This window comes from Trachymyrmex cornetzi, unplaced genomic scaffold, assembly GCF_001594075.2.
Source record: "Trachymyrmex cornetzi isolate Tcor2-1 unplaced genomic scaffold, Tcor1.1 scaffold61, whole genome shotgun sequence".
Classification (NCBI taxonomy): Eukaryota; Metazoa; Arthropoda; class Insecta; order Hymenoptera; family Formicidae; genus Trachymyrmex; species Trachymyrmex cornetzi.
The window spans coordinates 2,975,913-2,999,316 of NW_017299926.1; the positions used below are offsets into that span (position 1 = coordinate 2,975,913).

At 41.2% G+C, this 23,404-nt stretch overlaps 3 protein-coding genes across 6 annotated transcripts; 2 read left to right on the forward strand and 1 right to left on the reverse strand.

The window, feature by feature from the left end:
* Nucleotides 1-81: 81 nt before the first annotated feature.
* Nucleotides 82-8,414, forward strand: LOC108766692 (protein SCAI). Its single transcript, XM_018516129.1, has 4 exons — nucleotides 82-482; nucleotides 1,967-2,817; nucleotides 6,179-6,592; nucleotides 7,681-8,414. Exons 1-4 carry the CDS (start codon nucleotides 289-291, stop codon nucleotides 7,923-7,925), a joined length of 1,704 nt encoding a protein of 567 aa, XP_018371631.1. The 5' UTR covers nucleotides 82-288; the 3' UTR covers nucleotides 7,926-8,414.
* LOC108766691 (titin) lies at nucleotides 1,566-21,014 on the forward strand. 4 transcript variants are annotated; one of them, XM_018516125.1, is made up of 4 exons: nucleotides 1,566-1,576; nucleotides 11,568-11,803; nucleotides 13,640-13,997; nucleotides 15,966-21,014. In XM_018516125.1, exons 2-4 carry the CDS (start codon nucleotides 11,628-11,630, stop codon nucleotides 20,787-20,789), a joined length of 5,358 nt encoding a protein of 1,785 aa, XP_018371627.1. In that variant the 5' UTR covers nucleotides 1,566-1,576; nucleotides 11,568-11,627; the 3' UTR covers nucleotides 20,790-21,014. The 4 variants fall into 4 exon arrangements, with proteins under 4 accessions (XP_018371627.1, XP_018371628.1, XP_018371629.1 ...); XM_018516126.1 differs by lacking the exon at nucleotides 1,566-1,576 and having other exon boundaries at nucleotides 11,395-11,803; nucleotides 15,966-20,018; nucleotides 20,049-21,014; XM_018516127.1 differs by lacking the exon at nucleotides 1,566-1,576 and having other exon boundaries at nucleotides 11,395-11,803; nucleotides 15,966-20,006; nucleotides 20,049-21,014.
* On the reverse strand, nucleotides 13,885-23,085 carry Nelf-E (negative elongation factor E). Its single transcript, XM_018516134.1, has 4 exons — nucleotides 22,903-23,085; nucleotides 22,192-22,682; nucleotides 21,835-22,082; nucleotides 13,885-13,956 (listed from the first exon to the last, which is right to left on the reverse strand). The coding sequence occupies exons 1-3, from the start codon at nucleotides 22,990-22,992 to the stop codon at nucleotides 21,839-21,841; spliced, it is 825 nt and encodes a 274-aa protein (XP_018371636.1). The 5' UTR covers nucleotides 22,993-23,085; the 3' UTR covers nucleotides 13,885-13,956; nucleotides 21,835-21,838.
* Nucleotides 23,086-23,404: the final 319 nt, after the last annotated feature.

The window sequence follows — 23,404 nt, forward strand, 5'->3', positions numbered from 1 at the left end:
ACAGATGTCCGCGAACGTCGTCGCTGCGGTTGGCGTCGCCGCCGCCTCCGCCGTCGACGTCGACGCTAGGCGTCACGACGGCGTCGGCAGCGGCGGTGGTGGCGCACACGCTGCTCCCCCTGATGCGGGGTGGGCAAGTATTGATTGGTCGCCGTGGTCGCCGTCGTCGTAGGCGCCGTGCAAAAGGGTGGCGGAATCGCCAGGCGCCATCACGCGGGCCCGCCGCGACCGTGTCGTCGAGAAGGGCGTCCAGCCAGCGTCCGGCCGCGGTCTCGACTCGCCGAAAAGATGGTCATGATGGCTGGCATGGACGACCATGAGCGCAAAGTCGTTCTCGAGTTCTGTCACCTGCTCGAGAAGAGCAAGCAGCTGTTCAACGGGCTGCGCGACCTGCCGCAATACGGGCATAAGCAGTGGCAGGGTTACTTCGGGCGGACCTTCGACGTCTACACGAAGCTGTGGAAGTTCCAGCAACAGCACAGGTGAGTAATAAAGATAAGGGCAAGAAAAAGGGAGAGAGGGAGAGAAAGAGAGGGAGCGTGCGCGCGTGTATGCATCTGCCTGTGTATACGTGAAAAAGCGAGGGAAATACATAACTTTGTAGCGAGGTTTCTTTGATCTTTTGGAGCACACTTGGTGTAACGATTTCTCGAATTACTTTATCAAGGGATAAACGTTTCTAAAATGATTCACTGATAGGGGATAAACAATATGTGCCGAATATCTGCAGTGTGGAAAATCATATTAATTCAATTTCATGAATTTGCATGCGTGTGATTAAACGATTTCTGTCGATTTCTTCGGATGACCTCCATGCCCGTCCGCGATCTTTCACGATCGAGTAGAAACAGGCACATTCGGCACGACAGTGGTGGCGCTCGGCGAGGCATGCCGCAAGATTATGACCATCGTAGAAAATATCGTACGGCATCGTTCTTGACGTTTTGATGTAGAGTGCGATATATAATTTTAGCACGCGACATTCGCGATACCGCAGCACGATACTTGATCGCGTTTCGCGGGTGTCACGACGACCGATCCAGATGACGATGACGAAACAAAGGTCTGCGTGGCGAGGTCCACGTGACCAAGTCCTCGTGTGTTGCGCTTTAGACTTTGTATCTGTTCGCCAGCCAGTCTCATGAGTTTGCGTTAGTATGAGATCGAATGAATCTCATTTCCGTTTACATAAACTGGTTGATATTCTTACAATAGGACAACTCAATTTCCGCGCATCGTATTGAAATGTTACATATTGGCGGAAAAAGTTTTCACTTGTTTTTCTCGCTTCTGTCGTTACTTCATTACATGTCGTTGCTAATTACGTTATCGTATAATACGTACGTAATAAGCGGATCTTCAATAAAGCGAACAAGAAAGAGAAGCAAACAAAAGAAGTCTTTTAGTCTTCGTTCTTTCTGAACTCTATTAATGTTTCTAATTAGGAATGTTGCGATTTGTGTGTGTATATGTGTATTATAATTGATATTTATTTTATTATTAATTTTTATATATTTATATATTTGTTGTATATATCTATTATTGTATACATTTATTTTATTGTTGGAGATATAAAGTAAATTGTATTACGACTGATTTTTTAAGTGTGTCATATAAGTTTATAATAAATATAAGATATTTAAAATTATTAATTTTACTTTGTTGTAAAGTATTACATATTCGCAAATATTCTTTCAAGAAAAATATGTTCCTAAATTATCTCGTAATAATTAATCTATAAAAATATATTTTGTTATAAACGCCAATGTTCCCAAAACACGCATTTTTCGAAAACGGTAAAAAAGATCATTGACAATAAAAACCTTAATTTTAATTCAACTATCTACACTATACAGTAGACATAGAAGAATATGAGAAGAAGTGAATTTTTAGATTCGATATAGTAATTCGATGATTAAAAAATAAAAGTAGCACGCTCACGTGTACAATTTCGTTTTGTTTTTAGAACAATACTGGACACGAAGTACGGCCTCAAGAGATGGCAGATCGGCGAGATCGCTAGCAAGATCGGCCAGCTCTACTACCACTACTATCTACGTACCAGCGAGACGAGCTACCTGCACGAGGCCTACTCGTTCTACGCGGCGATACGCGGTCGCGCCTATTACAGCCGCGCTGCTAAGGAGGACAGGAGCGATCTGATGGTGAAGAAGCTCAGGTATTACGCCCGCTTCATCGTCGTCTGCCTCCTGCTGAACCGTATGAAGCTTGTGCGAGAGCTTGTGCAGGAGCTCGACGCCCAGATAGCCGATTACACCAGCACCTACGAGCCCGATGATCAGCTCGAGTGGAACCTCGTCCTCGACGAAATCAAGGCCTTCGTCAAGGCCGAGTCCGCGGTCGGTGTCCTGCACTCGGACTCGAACCCCATCGTGCTGACCCACAGGCTCGGTCCGCAGACCTGCCCGCCCGTCGAACGATCGCCACCCATGTGCCTATCTCTCCAAGAGATCCTAATAGTCGGCAATTGCGCCGATCAGGTGAAGTTCAGTGAGTTGTCAATGGACATGTTCAGAATGCTGCAGACACTCGAGCGGGAGCCCAGAGACGACCCGAATCACCTGCACGACGCCTCGCCGGCCGGCCGGATGCCCTTTAGACCCGGGCCCTATCCTGGCCCGGAGAACGGCGCGCCGAGACGTGACAATCCGCACAAGTACCTGCTGTATAGGCCGACCTACAGCCAGGTACAAGTGTTCCTCGCAAGTGGCTTCAAGGAGCTACCGGCGAACGGCGCGTTACTGCTGTACCTGTCGGCGGACGGCTGCTTCTCCACCGTCAAGCATCCTGAAGAAAGTGAGTGTTTTATCGAGTTTCATATTCACGTTCTTATTGTTCGTTTTATCGCTGTGCTGTCGCAAGTTTATAGGCGTTAGACGTAAATCCTTTTATTTTAAACGGAAGATTTGCTGAAAATAGATCTTGAAGAAAAAGGGTGACATGCATCTTCTATAAATCGTGCATTCAATTTGTCGCTCGATGGGGCTGTTAGTTTTAACAAGCTATATTATTAATAAATTATCTCTCTGTACATTATTTAGAAAAGTTAGAAACTTAGTGGCAATGCTTATGCAAACGTTTAAGTAGCTTTCATTCGCTTCGCTACCGAAGATGACCTATCAATCATAGGTCAATTAATAATATGCAACAAATATCATGCGAGAAAACGATATTTTTATAAAGAATAAAAATAAGCGATAGAATATGAAAGGGGGAGGTAATCTTGGTCGAAAAAGATTAAACTAAACAATTAGAAATCGTTAAATTTAGATAATACTTTTACATGAAATTATTTAAGTTATTAATCTTACGTGTTATTTTCTCGTTAACTTGATAATGGTCGGTATTCGTAGTCGATTCTTATATTTGAAATTATCTTAAGTACAATCGTAAAATGTCGTAAACCAATTAAAGAGCTGTATTAGCATAAGGCATTACTTAAGATGGTCTTAAAATAAGAACGTATGAATACCGTCCAACGAAATTTTTTTATTATAAATATTAGAACGCCCTCAATGTACCATGTTCTACTCTGCGATTCTTATTTACGCATTAGATATTTTTACATAAAAGGAAATTAAACACACTTTACAAACGTAATATTTTAATATAATAGAGTATTGATTAATCCTCTAGGAGCGAGTGTGTTGCAAATTTGCAACGTTCACTTTAAAATTAAATTTGGGGTAAATTCGGGATTTGTACTCTTAAAAACTAAAGATGCAAATGTATGTGAACTGAAATATAATATTTCTAACTACCAGAAAAATTATGCTGATGTATATATATATATATATATATATATATATATTTAATAACAAGATGAAACCGTTCCTAGAGGGTTAAAATTATGAAAAATTATTTATTATATCAAAATACAGAGTAAATAACGATCAAGTAAACGCAAATAGTACTAACATGCAATAAACTTTAGTCATATTGCAAAATCTTTTTTTTTTTTTTTCGATTTTTGTATATTTATGTGTTAAAAACTTTGTATTAAAGTCCGCAAATTATAAGTCACAACTAATAGGTCGTCGTTCTTGTCCGGACTTTGATATCGCATAAAATTATTTGGTTTGCAAACCGTTACATCGCGCTTGAGCGTTATCAATCGCAAGTATCGAGTCCCGCATTTCACGCCCTGCAATCTCGGGTCCACCAAGTCCATTCCCGCTCTGCTTGAGCCGATCGCGCGCCAGCATAAACGGCGGTCATCCAAAAGTGACCACTGATACAGAGCGGCCCGTTGTACAGTCATGCGGAGTTAAAGCGCATCACCCGCTCGACGAAGCTGAAGGCGTACGCGTGTCGGTCTTTTCGGTCAGTTTCCCCGGTCGGTAGTCCGGTACTTTGGCAACCGATATCATCGTGGAAGTGGCTGGCTGGCTTTCCCGTGCTCTCTCAATTGGAACTGCCACGACACGATAATCCGCGCGACGTCGTTGGGGCCGCAACCACGTGTTTCGTATACGTGTACGCGAGCATCTCCCGAAACATCTCTTTGTATCGAACCGACCATGTAAAGTGTCCCAGATTGACTGAAAATTTTTCGATGTAGAAAGCGGAAGAGAGAAAGAGAGATTATTCAACAAACTCTAGCTTGATTCTCGTAAATTTATAGAGGAACTGTTCTAAAAAATTTTTATTCAATTTTGAAGTGTAAATATGTCTTGCCGATTTACTAGCATCGTTGTTATCGTAAGAAAACAAAAGGATTTTCATGCTAGAATTTTTATGTTATATTTTTATATTTAAATTCTTACGTTAAATTTAGTTTGAATGTGTTTTTTATTTAGCTGTTTTACGCTCATCTTGAATTTGTGCGGGATGCATATTTCGTTCATTAACGATGATGAATGATAATAATAATGGAACATTTATAGCGATTTTGAGGAGGCAGGATTTATAAATATATATATGTTCTTCTCGTTTGTAGATATCGAGACCGGTTTTTAAAAATGCATGTTTGATATATTTTATGCAAAATGTTTTTGGAAATTTTTATAGATTTAAAACGTAACATATTTGGAATGGGCTTGAGAAATGTGAACGAATGTCCAATTATTGAAAATTTTTTAGATGATTTATCAATGTTATTTTAATAGTAAATTAGTTATTGTTTATTATATTCGAACAATAGGGCATGAACGTCGAGTCTCGAGGAAGACTTTTGCTGTTTTAATAGAATTTATGTATTGTCTTCTTGTTATTATTGTGTCTCATGAATTAGTTTATTCCATTATATTTGTACGCGTTATTTATGCTGATAGAACAAAATCAAAGTTACTTGCAATTTATCTGCATGTAACTTTGATTAGCCGCGATTTAAGGAAAATTGAACATTACGCCTTAGATCAAGATTACATATCGGTTGCCACTGCAGCGAAGGTCTTTAAAGGAAAATAGAGTATCGTCCCAATATCAAGGCTGCTTCGTAATAAAGATTCGTACGATGGTGAATCTAGCTTTGCAATCAATATCAATGTATTAGAAACCAGGAGTCCATCGATTACAATAATTGGCAACATAAATAATGCGGAACGGATTCTACGGCTTTTGTTTATTGATAGAATGCTTCGAAAAGCATATATAAAATTTTTAGAACGTTTGCTTATGCTTAGAATTAAAATAACAGTTGCGGTGAGTGATGGCAACATTGGGGAAAATCACGTTTCATATATAAATTGCTATTCATGTCAAGAACATCTGAAACATTTTAGATGTTCTGAAACAAGATCGTTTATAATGTATTTTAATATGATGAGTAAAGTTCTGAATCGTCAATGAAAATCAAACAATATATATGTATTAAATAAATATAAATAACAAAGATTTTTTTATCATTTAATTAAATTCATATAATCTTCCTAATTTTTGAAATCTTAATTCACGCATCAATTACCACAATATTTGAACGTTAAAGATCTGAAAATTCTAAAAAAAAATTGAACCAATTTTTGCTAAGAAAAAGTCATTCAAGATTCATCTCGTTTTGAAGAATATATCTGATCTCAATTGTAAATCTTTGCGAGATACTTCGTGTCAAATAAACATGGCCGGATTTCCGAGGTTTCCTCAATGTTGCCTAACATCCATCTAACGGATCGGCGAACGCAGAATTGCACGATGTTGATAAAATTTTGCGATTTTGCAGTGGGGTACGACCTGGGCGGCGTGTCCACGTGCAGCAAGAGGGATCCAGAGCACGGGAAGAGGCCGGCCGGCGGTAAGGAGCCGCACTGCCTGTACCCGGGTGATCTGTATCCCTTCACCAGGAAGCCGCTCTTTGTCGTCGTCGACTCGGACAACAGCTTCGTGTTCCAACAGATACCGCGTTACTTCGGCCAACCCCTGATGGTGCTAATGTCGCCGCAGGACGTACCGCCGACCCTGCGCGACCTGCGACACGGTGGCAGCCTGTTCACCCTATTTCTTCACGCCCCCCTCGCCGCCTTTTGCCTTATATGCAACGTCGGGAGTCTGCCCGTGCAACATTGGGAGCGCTGCCAGCGTTACATCGAGCGATTCCTTAACGAGGCCAGTCAGCTCGTAACGCGTTCCCGATGCGGTAAGGATACTCGACGCATCCAAATTGTCCAAAGCGTCGATCAGATGAAAAGGACCAACGAACACGATAGTGGAGGACGATGAATGCTAGGAGAGACTGAATCATCTCTCAATCAGTTCCTTGCTGGATGGCTAAAAATTGGCATCATTAATGAAAAGATTATAATTGAAATTGTAAATTTATATTCAACCTATCTTGAAAAACAGGAGTAATTACTGTTTTATAGGTCTTAATCGTCGAATTCAAGTGCTTTTGCTATTATTTTAAGAAACAGCTTTTAAAATATCCGCCTTGAATATTTACCGCAATAATTGAAGGTAGAACATTTCTGTAGGATTGTATCGCGTTCTTAAAAAAGCACATAGTTATCGAAAAAGATTTATTCAACTTAACCAGCATATCGCGTGGTGTTTGATAGTTATAACACGACACTGAGAGGGGCGAGCAAAATTACGATTTTATCGTCAAAACGGAGGCATGTTCGTTGTGCGACAGCAACCGTCTGGCTCATTGAATACGACTTACGATCGTGTTACAACAATAAACGCATTTGGCCTAGATCCAAACGAATTTATCGGCGAACTCCTGTTCTCCGATTTCTGTATGTCTCTTTAACTCCTGAGTTAAGGGATACCTATTATCTTTACCGAGATGAGCCAATGTTATATCACATGCTTTCTATTCAAAACATTTATTCAAAATACAACCGGATTATCTTTCTGTCACAAATTTCCTTGAGCAAACTCAGTTGAAAAATGGAAAATTTAAGTTTCGGCAAGACATCGCATAATTTTATATATAGAGAAAAGATAACTGTGTGCTTTTTCTTTATTCGCCTCCGCGTCACTTCTAGAAAAGCCTGTTTGAAAGCTCAACTCGAGATATCTGAGAAAATTAAAAAGTTTCGGAGCAATCCTTCGAAGTCTCACCGACGAAGGACTAACTCCAAAGAAAAATATATGCTCATTTATTTTAATGCCACGAATTGTAAAAAGAACTGACGTTTGAAGAGCATCTTCCTCCACTAAATCAAATCGTTCCTGATGTTCGTTATTTCACAAGTTGATCCGCGATTTCGCAACTCGTAGAGACCAGCGTGCTGCAGTTCTTCGGTGACGACTTCCTGCGGCTGCTGTTGGTGCGCTACGTGTTCTGCGACGTGGTGCTGAACCTGCACCGTTCGTTCAGGGGCCGTCAGCAGAGGCCGCGTTGTCATCCGCCTCTGCCGGACGCGGAAGTCCTGGAGCATCCCACCCTCCACCACCTGGTGCTCGATCTAGCCGCCTGCCTGGACGCCCGCGACCACTTTCCGGAAAGCAACGAGCTCGCCTGACCCCGGCATCTACCCTGCCCGGTTCCCGACACGACGTCCCTGTTACCATCTCACAACCACGATTACGATTACGACTACTGTAATTATAATTGCAACAATAAAATCGTTACACTGAGACCTCATTAAACCGCGTCTTCGCAGTAATCGCGTAATTCGCGGGATCGCGCGGTCGTGTCAGCGAGAATCAGGGATCCGGAAGTCCTTCCCCAAGAACTTGGACGTGGCACATCGGGAATAGCGCGTGATAACACCGTGACAACACGACACAACGCGGCACCAAGGCAGGATAATCGCTCTACCGATTTCGCGTAATCGCCGGACGACGGGACTCGCCTACACCGTCCGATTATAACGACAACGCTGCGACATGGAGAAATCTCATAGAAATACGATCGGCGATCGAGCGAGTATTGCTGCTACGTATCGACGCTTCGGACTGATAATGTAAAGATTAAATTACCGCTTCTGGTTTTTCAAGAGTTACATACTTGAAATGCGCTCGAATGCTTCAACTGTAACATAGGTATATATACATATATACATACATACATATATATGTATATATATACATATATATATATATATATATATGTGTGTGTGTAGAGTGGCAATATAATTTTCGTACGAATAACACATCCCCGATGATTTGCATTCTCTCTGTCTCGTACTCGAACACCGTGAAAACGCGCCCACCGTCCCCGTTTCGTGCGATTCAAGGCAGAGACGCATCATCTCCGACACTACGTCGCCGTCGTCGTCTTCGTCGTGGTCGCTCGCGATCGGTCGAGCGTCACCCACGCGCGCGCGGAAATGTCTCTTCTCCTCCTCGCTCGTTTATTTATAAGCAAAAAGTAGAGCGCGGTCTACGAGCTTGACGAGGAGTTTGACGTTAACCGTACGGACGACTCGCACGGGATAAGCGAGCGGCCATGCGAGTCGGAAGATTATCGAAGAAATTGCTAGGCGCTCACTTGTACATGCGATCACCCCTTCCTCCTGAATAACATCACACTATATCGGATCTTTAGCGGCCATACGAACGTCGAGCGAACGTCGTTATAGGACTCCTAGCGTAACACAATACACACACACACACACATACACACAATGTATTATATATTTACACACACGACACATACACAATACGTGCTGTATATTCTATATTTTATAAAGTATTGCAAAAGTATGGAGCGTTTCAGACCTACCGGACCATCTTTCAGTCGCGTGATGGTTAACGTGTTTTCGAGTGGAGTTTTTTTCTTTAGCGAGAACTTAAATCGTGCAGCACCGTCCGCCATTTAGTTTTACAGATTGAATATCTTTAACGAGCTGAATTAAAAGTTTAAAAGTAAACGTTTACTTAAAGTTGGCTGAAAAACGGCATTTCGTTATTTATTTACATGTTCGTGAAACTTGAACTTCTCATTGTCTCAAGAGCTATTGGCATTCTGCATCGAGATTCTCTCAGTTTAACGTTGACAGTCGAAACGACGTGGTACGTCTGGAACACACTGTATAGTACACGACAGATATCGAGGAAAGAATATTATATATAACGTTTATATAACGTTTTATACAGATTGTTCCGTAATGAATGGTACAATCGAGAAAGAAGGGATTTTATACACGTAAAAATAAATCAGAAATGTAGACTGAACTTTTTTTTGCATAAAGCTCTGTTTTAAAAAAAAATGGCTTTTAAAAATTGAGCCGTCTATAACGCTTTTCTACTCTAAATAATGGATTTCGATTTATTTTTGTACGTGAAATCAACCCCTTGGATTTTACCATTCGTTATCGAATACTCTGTACAGTATGCAGGGTGTCACAGAATTATCATCGCTTCTACTGCCACTTCTCGATTAATTTGAACCATTTTTAGTAAAAATGTAGAGTCATTAATAGTATTCACAAGTTGTACGCTAATTTTTATATATTTTCTTTATTTATTGCGGTTGGAAATGAATATAACTGCATTATAAGGGTACAGTCAAAATTGTAGGGGAAGATCAGCTCTTGATTAATCTTTCAGTGTGTATGAAAGATGTGCCGGTAATCTTGGGACACCAAATACACGTGTATATACTGCGGAACATCATCCGTATATACAGAATTACGAACCATATGTACAATTACAAACGTGCAGCTTTCAAGAAGAATGCAATGCAGCTGCGTCTTTCTCTACGAATTATTTTTACATTGACCGAGGTGCATTAACAAAGTCGACAGCCGTCTCATCATTAAGCATTGTATCGCGGTGCTGGCATCGAGTGCCAAGATGTGACACAATCGCCGAATCCACGTTGTCGCGCATGACGTTCGTCCGCCTTTATAACTTTCTTTATACGCTCGCGTGCTGCGAGATAATGCGCGTCATTGCAACGAGATTGTTCGAAAGGAAAAAATTTCACTTTCAAATCAAATCACGTAATCGTCGTTTTTATCTCAAGTCGCACAACACTTTCCTGCTTCGAGAAACGTACATATTTTTTTACTTAGATTCATCGAATTGCGCCTGTTTCATTCCAGCTGGAGCAAGGAGGATCCCCACAAGGAATAATTATTAAGAAAAATTATTATTAGGAATTTTATTATTCCTCAAGGATTAATTATCAAGTAAAAGCAGAAGTTGCTCATCAATTTATACGAGCATATATCGTGTGTGCTCGTATGAGGATTATATATTTCATCAATTCTTTTTTTAATTTTTGCAGCGCAGAATTTGATTTTTAGTCACTAATACATCGCTCGTGTTAACAATGGCAAGAAATACTTAAAGAGAAGCAACTTTGTTTATAATTAAATAACAAAATTGACTGAGTAACGCGAAAGCGCTACCGCCGTCGTATCTCTTCTAATAATTAAGACACCAATAAGTGGCGCTAACGCAGCATAGAATATCGCAGCTGTACCCTAATTTCCTGCTGCATTAGCAGCACTCATCAGCGTCATTTATCGCTGAGAGATGCCGACGGTAGCAAGTCCGAGTAGTTCCGTATATTTTACAAGTCACGTCAATTCGCTTTCTTCCTACACTGAAAATAACAACATACACGTTACAGAAATACCGTCGCTTTTGGTACTTAGCCAATCGCGAAATTTTTATCAGTGCGATTTTATTTATGTTTATCAAACCGTTTATCTAACTACACGAAGAAGAGGAGAACACCCATCCGGATCTTTCCGACCGCGTGGCAATACATCCGCGATATAATTTGCCACGATGGTCCGAGTGGACCGCAGATGCACCAGGTGATTCGGTGGTTTGAGCGGTCCGAGACAGTGTCATAGCCCGTCCGAATACCGGAGGCTGCTATAAATAATCTAATATCCGTCCCAGTCGCGCTCGCGATGGGCGGCCGAGGGTATAGAAGGGAGTCGCCTAGGAGCCGCTGCAGCGGGCTGCTCTAGCGGGCCGCTCAGCCTCCTTCTCTCTACTCTGTCTCTCCCTCTATCTTTCTCCTTTTTTTTTCTCTTTTTGTCTCTCCCGCTTCCCTTCGACTGGGAGGCGAAGGGTATTTCGTGAACGACGTCCCGGGAAGAACGACGAAACGTCGTCGTCGTCGTCGTCGTCGACGTCGACGTCGTCATCGTCGTCGCTCCCTTGATCGTCGTTCAGGTAGGCGGATAGAGAAAAAGGAGACTGGAGGTGGATTGGAGTGCCCGATCTCCGTGTAGTTGCGGTGTTTCCTCGGGGTGGGGATGGAGCCGGAGCAACGAGGACGCACTTCGCGGGCGTCGTCAACGTCGAGCCTCGGACGCGAGGTCCGTTGCGGGTGTCAGTTCTACCGGAGCGACTCGCTTCTGCCGGAACGACGTGCTCTCCTCGTCAGACCGTCATCCAGAACGATGCAGCAGCCACCTGCGGTCCGCTGCAGGTCAGTATCCCCCTGTATACCAATGTTCCGTCCAAGTCAAAATCGACGGAAAATAATAATGGTTGGCCCACCCTCGGACGGTCAACTACGTAAAGTGATCTCTTCTGGAGATTACCATGTTTATTTCATTGTTGGTATTAGTTGCGCATTGTGATAGGTTACACCGTGCGAAATCGTGTCGCGTATCGTCGCAGCTATTTAAGGTTCGCCCGGGTGGCTATAGATAGAAAGCTCGGTCAGCTCCCAAATCCGCCAAGTCCAGTTCCCCGTCCGCGACCCGCGTGTCCCGCATCCGTGTACCGGTACACGCGCGCATGCTGCGATGTCCCCGGGGCGAGGCTGGACATCTGACGGAACTGTGTTACACTGAACGGAGCGCGTTTGCGGATGTTGAGAATAATTTAATTCGCAATGAGTTTAAATCCAGGCGTTATGGAGAAGCAAAATAAGATGTTGCTTATTGATAAAAGTTATCAATGCAAGATATATTTCAAACAACGTGAAAGTATAAGAGAAAGGTAGAGAGAGAGAGTCTAAAAAATTTAAGATGTGTGTTGTGTTCTCAGATATTTTTGCAATATTTGTATCGTTTTGGACTTTTTTATATCTGTAGCACTAAAAATTTAAACTTAGCGAATTTATAACATTTTTTTATAACTGACTTACAGTTTATAGTATGAGAAATTTTTAGATACAGTCGTAAATTCTTCACATAGAAAAATGATGTAAGTATTTTCAGAGATCTGTAAAAAGAGATAAAACGTTATAGGAGGTCGATGAGAAACTGCGGAGTACTATATCCTTTAAAGTGACAATAAAAACATAATCGACTTTTTTTGCTCGATTCTAAAAAAACGAACATAACGCGAAATGACATGGGGGCATGTATCAGTTGATGAGTTTTGTTCGATCGACATGATCTCGATAGGTATCCTGTGTAATTTTGCCCTGCACTCGTTTACGGTCTCATGAGATCGGAAGGGGGTCAAACATGTGAAGTAATAAGTCATGTTCGAATTGGAGGAAATGGAAGCTGTGTAAACAGAAGCCTAGACCCATTTCAAATAATTGAATGAATTTTGCATTTGAGATATATATATATATATATATATATATATTCTGTATTATTTTTTATTACAAATTTGTTAATTAGCGAATATCGTGCACATTGAAAAAACTTGAACTATCCTAGGAATAAAAACTCGTCTTTTATCGTGCTATTTTCATTATAATTTTCAAATATAATTTATAACATTTTCGATAATTGCGATTCAAGACGATTCGAAGATAATTATTATTAACTTATCTGATAATCTTTATTGAACATTCATTGCATTCGATATTCCAATTGTTTATTAACTTTACGAGAATGATAAGCAAACTCTGCCTGGACGGTGAAATCTAACTAAAATATCGCATTACATTTCGTTAAAAATACATTCAAAATTCGCAGCTTTACAAATAACAAAATCATAAGAAATAAATGTATTTGTTTATTTAACACGTTGATATAATAATCATTCATGTCTGATTCTTCAATCGCTTTCAATCAAAATTATTTAAGAAATAAGTGCTATCTAATAAAATTTTAAACGGCATAGATGGCTAGGTAATAAAACGTAAAGTAGGACGTTTTATCTCTCTATTCAACAATTAATCATTTTAATTTTTAATTATATTACGTATCATCATTATACGCTTATGATAATGGTAAGACATAGAACAATAGAAAGTCGCTGGGCAAACACCGTGTTAATGATTCGACGCAAGTACGTAGTTTTATTTATATACAATCGGTCTCACGCTATATTCTATAAACGTGAATTCTCGCTGCAGCGAGCACGACTACGAACCGATCGCGCCGCCGCCGCCGTCGTTGCCGCATCCGGCGATGGCACCGGTCGTGCGAATCACCGACACGGACGTGATGCCCGTCGCCGACAGCGACGACAGCATCGACGACCGGGGCCAGCTGCCGCCGGAATTGATCCTGGACGGCGACGTGATCCTCCCCCTGGATGGCAAAATCGAGGACAGCGCGATGGAGGGCCGCGAACTCGGTGAAACCGGCGGTGACACCTCCGAAGAATTGGAACCCACGGCGCAACAGTTTCAGGATAGGCTTGAGGAGCGATTCCTCGCATCCACTCCCTACACAGAATCCAGAACCGATGGCGAGGTCAACACTAGTCAGGTAGAGTTCACAGTTTGATCATACATGTTTACGAGGAAAAAGAATTTACAAGGAAATCCATGGAAGTGTTCTTCGATTTTGCTAAACTTTGAATGTATTATTTTCTAGATAAAAATAAGGAACACGTATTTTTTTATAAAAGCCTAACCCACAATTTTAGAGGATGCAACATCCCTTTAAAAAAATTAAGTCGCTTTCTCTAAACGAATATTGTCGAAACTGTAAGAGAAAAAAAATATCCTGAATAAAAGTTGTATGTGTGGTTTAAAAAGTATTTTATAATAGCTTCAAAAAATTTGTTTAAATAAAATATTAAAAAAATATTTTTTTTAATTATAATTATTAAGTATTCTTAAAATTATTTAACTTCTTTTTAGATTTTTTTTATATCTCTTAGTTCCGACGATATTTGCTTCGAAAAACAATAATCAATTTTCTTCAGAAAAGTGTTGCACCTCCTAAAAATGCGATTGGGACCTTATAAAAAAATACGTGTTTTGTTATTTTTGTCCAGAAAATAATATATATATATATTTTTTTTTTCAAAGTTCATCAAAATCGCTTCTGGGTTTCCTTATTAGTTATCACAGAAAAATTTATCTAACCTATAAAAATACTTATAAAATAATTAGTAGACAATTGATTGGTTAAAATTCAGTCAACACATGATATATAACATATCTAATGTGAGATATTCTATATAGAATATAGATACATTTAATTAATGATACAATAATAATTTTAGTTTTTCTTTTTATAAAATTTACTTTTTTACTTTACTTATGAAATTTACGGTTTAATTTCTTTATTTGACAGTTTTTTAACTTATACAATATGTTGAAGTAATAACACAAATCGGTAAATCAATATTCATTGGCCGAGAATCGTGGCTGCTGCAAAGGCTCCTCGTTCGCGAATTGCACAAAAGGGAGTAAAATAAAAAACGGTTAAATATAGCTGCCGCACGAATCGATAGAGACCCCCGGAATTTAAAAGCTACGAGGCTCGCAGGGCTCGTCTTGTTGTCTTCGGTTTGTTTTACTCGCGTCGAATATACCGCCTATATTTAGCGAAACTCACGTGTAAAAAGGAGGCTCAAACGCAAGCGTGTCACTGCCCGATTGTGCAATACCGCTGGTTGCAATACTCTCCAGAAAACTCGAGCTTCTCCATCGGTGGCGCAATCGGATCTAAGAATATATATATGGCGCTGCCGGAATATTAATCATCCCTCGACCTTGCCGATATTTTTCAATGAGGACGTAAAGTCGTTCGCGCGCGCCCCGCGACAGTTCACGAAAGTTTTCGCGAAATTTATTTCGGTGAATCCGACAATAGATTCGAAATGGATTCCGGACCTCACGATGGCTTACTTCACGATTAGCTACAGTGGCTAACTACTTCACAGTACTTTAAAATATTCACTTTTAATGTACTTTGCGTGTTTCTAAACGGCATTGCATGTCGAATGCTTTGCACGACACTAATCCATTTTCATTGTGACCTTAAAATAAGGTATTTGTAATATTTTAGTTCTGATAGTTTTTTTATAAAATAAAATAAAAGTTTTTGATGAGAATGTTAAATAATAGTTTATAATGCAAATGTCTTACGTCTTTTAATATATTATACGTTATATATATATATATATTAAATAGCATTAATTTTAAGAGTATCTTATACGGGAGTGTACTTGAAGGAATATTAAATAAATATCTAGCATTCAGATGAGTTATAAAATTAATGTGGCTCATTGAAATGAAAAACATATAAGCACATTTTACATAGCATTAATAAAAACAAATATATATTTATAATTAATTTGTACTAATTTAATTATCTTCGCTTTTAAAGTAAAAATAAAAAAAATGTTGACTATATTTTTAATAGTATTGCCGGAAGTTTCGATTCTTTTAGATAAGGTTCGCATTCCCACATTATTTTTCAGAGAAATATTTATTATTTTAGGTAGACTCGTCAGTGGTGGAAGAGTTGCCGCTTCGACGCGGCGCTCGCGGCCTACCTCAACGCCTGAAGACGCAGGCTAATAAGCTACGCTCTCGGCTCCGTGGTTTCCAGCGGCCCACGTTCTCGTTCCCGCAGAAACGGCAAAAACCCGAAAAAGTAACGACGACGACGACGACGACGACGACAACGACGATGGCGAGATCAGCGGCGGCTAGCAGCGGCAAGTCGGACAAGTCCCGTAAGTCCGTGGAGAAGCGACCCAGCAGAATCGATCGGATAAGAACGTCCATCTCCGAGAAGACAGAGAAATTCAACCTCGAACGGCCGAGGTTCAGTCTGCCAGATAGATCCAAATTTCACCTGCCGGAGAGACCGAAGTTCAGTTTACCGGACAAGTCGCGTTTCCACTTGCCGGATAAGTCGAAGTTCAACATCAAGAAGCCCAACATCCGTCTGCCCAGCGCGCTCACTCGCGTTAAACGGCCGCCTCCCTTACGCGAGCAACAACAGCAGTATTCGACAGAATCCACTGCTGGCTCCAAGCGTAATATCTTTGATTTCGCCACGTATCCGCGCATCTTCGATAAGAAGTCCAAGAAGCGCGGCGAGTATGCGACGTCTTCGCCTAAAGACTTCAGGACTCAATCAGTAGAGAGCACGACCTTTCCTCGTACTCAGAAGACAAAATCTTTTGGCACCAGGTGGGCGCAACGTTTTGGAGATTCGGCTTACGTTCAGGATCAAGATCGTCCAGAGGAAGCAGCAGGAAGCGAGGGGTCTCCTCCGTGGCATCAAAGTTCAATGGAAGAACCGCCGAGATTGTCCGCTGGAACAGAGGAGGAAATAATGGCGGCGGCTCATGCGATTCCATGGGAAGATACGAAAAAGCGAGAACAGTACGAAGAAGAGGAGATACAGTATATGGACTACGAACAGGAATCATCAGAGATGTCGGATCGGCACCCCGCTCCTCCGAAAAGATCCTACAAGTCGCGAAGGCGGGAGGAATCGTACGAACACGAAGAAGTAATGGAGGTGGATCCGAAATTATACGATCAAGAGATGAAACACGTTCACCGAGATGACACCGAAGAGAACGAAGATGCGGCAGTACAGGATGATTGGCATGCAGAACAGCAGATGATGCACAAGGAGAAATTCAGACCGATTCCGAGATCACGATCGTTGGACGAGGACATGCCACGAGTTCTGGAGCAAGAGAGGTACGAAGGAGCGTTCATGGCGGTGGATCCGAGGCGATTTGGACTACGTAAGATGACATCCGAAGAGGAAGAAGGCGAAGAAGAACGCGAGCCTTCCTCGATACAGTCTGATCGAGAGCAGCAAGCATCCAGCGGCAGTTCCTGTGATCGAAGACGTCGCGGAGTGATAGAGGAGATCGACTCGGACGAGTTCTTTTTACGACAGAGCGGTATCAGTCAGGATGACATGAATCTGGGCAATTACTTGACCGATGAAATCCGAGATGCTCTCAGAGCAGAAGTCATCAATGTGTTGCAAGACGACGAGCTTCCATCTACTCCGCCTCAACGTCCTGTGAGAACGCGGACTTTGAGAAAGCACAAAGAAGATTTAGCAGAGTCCAACGAGGCAGTACCACCGGTCAGACCAAAACGGGAACGATCGGCAGCGGTGCGACACAGTCGAGAGGCATCGATCGAGATGATTCGTGAGCGCACCAGGAGTGATTCTAGAAGTGATTCTAGACATCACGTGGTGTACCAAACGGAGGGAGAACAACCGGAACCGTTACAGGAGCCATTGGACGACATAGTCGTGGTGAAACCGGTGCGCAGAAAGTCGAGGTCATCCTTGCGTAGTCATTCGCAGCCACCGATGGAAACGTCGATACTCTCTCCTTCGACACCTATTACTGCCGCACCCGATTCATCTGCTACTCTTTCAACTATGCCACCGATCGTACCAACACGCAGAAAGCGTTCGCATCGCGAAACGATAATGGACCGAAGAAACGGCGACGTAAGCGCACCGATTTGCAACGGTCATCGCGACGACTGGAAAATCGAAATCATCGAATCCAGGAAGCCGATAATTCCAGCAAGATCGTCGCGATCACGGCAATCGCTAACCGAGCGATTTGCAAATGGCGACGTTGTCATGTCCGCAAGTCACGAGGACATCGAGAACTTAGAGAACGCGCGACTTCAACGACAGGACACTGCGCCAGAACCGGTACCGATACCGCCGAAAAGACGATCCCGTTCGAGGACCATGTCAGTCGTTGACGAGGACAGAACATCGCACGGTGCGGAGTCTCTGCCAGAAGCTGGTTACATCGAGGAGGACATACCGCGAGAGGAGGAAGAGAATAGCTCGGCGCGAGATATCTCGGGTTATGCAATCGTAGAGAAGCGGGAAAAGCCGCCCAGACCACCACCGCCCAGAAGAAAACGCGACAAGTTCGCTACGACGCCGAGACCGACCCCGCCTAAGCGACCTCAACGAGCGTATAGTACTCTAAGACCCACTACAACAAGGGACGTCAGCATGACGTCGGACTCGATCATCAGTATGACTCTAATACCATCCGAATCTGCGCCATACATCGAGGTCGACGCGGATGAGATTGAACATAGGGATTTTCGCAGCGGCGAATTGCTCAACAAGATCCAAGGGCGCCCGCTTCCGGCGCCACCGCGACCACCCAGGATAAGAAAGGAACATGCGATGGCTGGACGACCTCGCACTCCGTTTGAATATGAAGAGACAATGGAGACGACGGCGGCGACACAGACCGATCCATTGCCAGACGATATGGTGATTGAGGAATTAGAGATCACCCAGGCGAAACTTATAATGACACCTTCTAGATCAGGCTCGCAGATAATGGTATCGATGGAACGTATACCCAGTCCAAACAGAACGACCACACCTCCCGTGCCTCCGTTACCAATCCTACAGTTTTTACGAAAAGAGGAAGAAGAAGAAGAGGAAGAGGACGAAGGAGAGGAAGAACGGCTTCCAAAAGAAGAGGACATCCGAATGGCATACGAGACTGTATCACTAACGTCACCATCGCCCACGAGAGAAATCGACTTTCGAGAGGAATCGAAGCACAGATCTGCGCCGCAACTGGAGGAACACGTCACGGAAGAACCACAATCGCGACCTCAAGTCAGGTCGAGTTTTCTGTCCGATGAGCCACTGAGAATCAGCAGTCTCGAAGTCGGAGATTTAAAAGTTGATCGACTGAGCGTGTCGCAGATAGAAGCGCACAAAATCGTGGCGTCCGAGGTGGACGCGATGATGATTACGGCATCGGAATTGAGAGGCGGTGATTCCATGGAGGAAAGTTTGTCGCCGGCCATCATCAGAGAGCTGATAGCCATCAGGAGTCACTTGGAGACCGTGATAACTACCCAGGCACAAGAAAGATATCGCGAGAGCGAAAAGGAGTCCGCGAGCCACAAGATAACCGACATTCCCATCAAGGATAATAGTCCAGTTCAAGAGCGACAACCTGCGTCGCAGAATGTTCCGACGGAAGCGGCGAAGCCCAGTGAGACTGTCGTAAATGAACCAACGTCTACGGAAGATGAGAAGACCGATGCTGGCAAGGATCAAAAGGTTGTTAAAACAAACGTAGTAGATATCAGAGACAAAGAGATATCACATCCCCTCTTAGTTGCTCAAGCCAAAGAATTCCCTTCCCCACAGACACTTACGATAGATGAATTAGAGTTCGAGGGTAAAGAATCTACCACACACTTGTTCACGGTCGCTCAAGATAAGTCCTTACGAATTTTAGATTCCGAACATCCCCTAACTTTGAGTCCGCGAACCACGTCGGGCTCCCACGTGGATGAATCTCGTGCCTCATATCCTCCATCGGATACGCCTTCAACCCGGCTTTCCGAATCGAGAGAATATCCTCCGTCGGATGCGCCTTCAATCCAGCCTTCCGAATTGAGAGAATCGCCGGAGCGTGTCGGCGAATCTCCGAGTATCTCTGTCCAGACTACTAGTACTACTATTACTACTACTACAACTACTACTACTACTACTACTACTGCTACTGCTACTATCACTACTGCTACTACCGAGCTGGGCGCAATGTCTACGGATCTTTGTAGCAGCAAGGACGATGTGTCCGATAGTAAAGAACAGACTCCTCGCAAGTCAAGATCTAGATCCTCCTCGCCTACTAAAGGTATCATACGGCAAACCGCATCTCCGGTTCGTTCATTGCCACCAGCCATTTCCGTAACCCCTGATATGTCGACCCCTGATTCAACCGTACCAAGACACGGTGGTACTTCCGCGGACGCTAAACCACAGCGTGCCGTCATTTCCTATTCTTCGGACACGAGACACGGTGTCCCTAAAGACAGTCAACCACAGCGTGCTGTTATTTCCCAGTCTTCCAACGCGGGACAATCCCTTACGGAAAAGCAAAGGGAGTCCTCTCAATCGCCAGTATCTTCCTTTCCTTTGAGCTCGACTCACTTCATCGCCTTTCCAGCTTCCGAAATTCCAGCTCAGTTCTTTTCTCTGAGTGAAACGCCAACAAGTCAACGCTCTGATATAGAACCCAGCGTTTTAGATACTACGCAGCAGCTTCTTCGAGCACTCCGATTGGCTGGTATAAAAGCCATGAGGTATTTTATAGGGTATTTAGCGTCTACGTTAAGTATGGACGACACGAGAGAGAAGATAAGAGACGTGGAATTAACGATATGCGCCTTGTTACTTCTGATCGCAGGCTTGTTGATATATTATTTCAGTAGCACACGAATTGTAACACATCATCATCATTGGGATTATTTTAATCCCCCTCAATAGCACTTCTACAATCCAATTTACCAGAGAAGTTCGTAAATAGTTCATTGGTTTATAGAAGTTAAAATTTCATATTGCATAAATCTGTTTTGTACAACAATTTTGTCTTAAAGAAAATACTAGGATATGACGAAGTAAGGAATTCGAATTGAATTAGAGTTCTTGTACACATATCAGAATGAAAAGTGCCAGATTTGTAAAAAATAAATTGTAATTATATTATTAATATATGCCAAATATATAATTAAAAACTTTAATATTTAAAGAATACTATTTATAATAATTCTTAGTATAATTTCATGTGCTATATACATATACATACATCTCAGTCAATGACATACATAATATTTAAGAAAAAAAATTATTTAATCGAACCTTTTTAATTTATAATTTTCGTCAAAGAACAATTTCTATTCTTTTCTCCAAAAAGTCGATATCTTGTTTTCTCCTATATTACATTTAAAATAACGTAAATTTAAAGATTTAGTAGATACTTTCGATATAACTATTAATAATTTTATTCTTTTTTACAATCATGATTTTATGACTTAAGAAAACTGAAATTAAAAGTAAAATGAATGATAGCCATTGTGTCTTCCATTTAATTAAAAGAATCGTTAACAAAAAGATATTCTGTATATTAATCACAAAATCAATCAATGTGAAAACACAAAAAAAGAAGTTAAAAACTAAGATTCAGCTGATTTTACAGCGAACAAGGTTTGACTATATAATATTTTTTCTTATTGATAAATATTGATGAATATTTCTACACTATTATGAATTTTGTTATAATTATAATAATAAATCAGTTATTATATATAGAGTATACAAATGTTTGCTATTCAAATTTGTTGATAGATATATGTTATAATGAAAAACGAAAAAATACAATTAAAGTACAATTGAAAATAAATTAACCGCATTTCCAAATAAGTGGAGTAACAAAATATCATGATCTATTATAATAGTATGTTGGTAATATTGGTATTATATATAATATTGCATTTAAAAAATTATTACCAACGAAAATACCTTTACTAAAAGAGCAGTTACTGGAAGAGATCCTCTTCGTATACTTTAAGTTCCCGTCTGTCTTTATGTGCACTTTTCTGTGAATAATTAGCCGCTATTGGTGACCACATAGAGCTGGACATAGTGTCGCTAACTGGCTCTATTATCGGCTGCCTCCTTGCTAACGATACTTTTAATTGGATAGACGAGACCATGCTACCATCCATTTCACTTATTGCTCTTTCAGCAGTTTCAGCCTTTTCAAAGGTTATAAAGCCATGGCTATGGACAAAAAAGAATAGAATTAATTATTAACAATTGCATCGAAAATATCTACTAAAACTTTGAGTGGACATTAGTGTGTATAAGAAAATACATGATTTATATTTACTTTTTTTCTGCTTCCATAGAAATATGGATAATATTTCCAAAGCTTTGGAAATGCTTCTTTAGATAATCTTCTGTTATTTTATAACCACATACATATATTGTATTTCCCGCACGTGGTTTAATTTCTTGTTTAACAGGAGCTGGAGTATCACTGGTATTTCTCTCTCCAGTGTCTTGAGCACCAACAAAGTTATTATATAAATCCTTGACTTTTGGCCTCACTGTCTCTGTTTCTTCTTCGTCCTGCATTGCCGAAAATGGTTGGTAGGAACTAATGGTCTTTTCTGTACTGTTTAACTTCCTTTCTAGTCCGCGAGATCTCTTGAAAGTTTGCTCCGGTCGCTTAGGAGTCTTTGGGGCTGTGATTACGCCAGACTTAATTAACTTCTTGGCAACTTCACGAGCATCTCTTGCCTCCGTAGGCCGTTTTGGAGCCTGAGGAATGCGCTCTGCTTCTTGTTTAGGAGCTTTTAGATCTTGTAGCGCTTTTTTCTATAATTTGAGGAATCATTGACAAGAATCAAAAATAAAAGTAAGGTAAATACTTTATACAGCTACACAGATATAATAATTGTCAGAAAAAAAAAACGATGATCTTTGCATGTAGATTAAACAGAAATTTGAATTTTGCGTTATAAATTAATTGAGAAATGGATATCTAACAGATAAATTAAATTTTATCGTATATTTCATACAAAAACATAACCTATACCTTTCTCTTCAGCTTGCTAAACTTAGTCTGCAGCATCAACTCTTCCTCTGTTAGGTTTGACGGAAAATGCAGGTATACCATATTTTGCATGTAATATCAACAACGACTTTTTGCAATATTCTTTACTTCTTAAAAAAAATTAGAGAATAATGGAGAAAACGCGTCCTGCCTCTAACCGGTCTGACGTTTGATCACGTTTGATGTCACACCTGATTGACCTGATGTGTACTATAGTGCACTTGAGGTGCATAAAATTTTATTTACTGTCACTTTTCAAAAATTAATTTGCAAAATCTTTTTATGTGCGCGCCTTCGCAGCATCATAAAAAAAAAAACTAAAAAAGTTTCATAATGTAATATTACTTCTAGCAGATGAAATAGTAGCATGGAAACATATATTTGCACTGTAAATAAGTCGAAAATATAGAATATTATTTTATTTATTATAATGTTTTTAAGAGCGAAATGGCTAAACTTAGCTCTTTAACCGATTTCGTAGCTT

Bases quoted from the DNA above. Each gene is read 5' to 3' on its own strand.
- LOC108766692 (XM_018516129.1), top strand. From the start codon at position 289: ATGGTCATGATGGCTGGCATGGACGACCATGAGCGCAAAGTCGTTCTC. The intron at 483-1,966 runs GTGAGTAATAAA...TTTTGTTTTTAG, and splicing joins AAGTTCCAGCAACAGCACAG to AACAATACTGGACACGAAGT. The intron at 2,818-6,178 runs GTGAGTGTTTTA...GCGATTTTGCAG, and splicing joins CGTCAAGCATCCTGAAGAAA to TGGGGTACGACCTGGGCGGC.
- LOC108766691 (XM_018516125.1), top strand. From the start codon at position 11,628: ATGGAGCCGGAGCAACGAGGACGCACTTCGCGGGCGTCGTCAACGTCG. The intron at 11,804-13,639 runs GTCAGTATCCCC...TTCTCGCTGCAG, and splicing joins CCACCTGCGGTCCGCTGCAG to CGAGCACGACTACGAACCGA. The intron at 13,998-15,965 runs GTAGAGTTCACA...TTATTATTTTAG, and splicing joins GCGAGGTCAACACTAGTCAG to GTAGACTCGTCAGTGGTGGA.
- Nelf-E (XM_018516134.1), bottom strand. From the start codon at position 22,992: ATGCAAAATATGGTATACCTGCATTTTCCGTCAAACCTAACAGAGGAA. The intron at 22,683-22,902 runs GTATAGGTTATG...CTCAAATTATAG, and splicing joins TTAGCAAGCTGAAGAGAAAG to AAAAAAGCGCTACAAGATCT. The intron at 22,083-22,191 runs GTAAATATAAAT...TTTTGTCCATAG, and splicing joins TCTATGGAAGCAGAAAAAAA to CCATGGCTTTATAACCTTTG.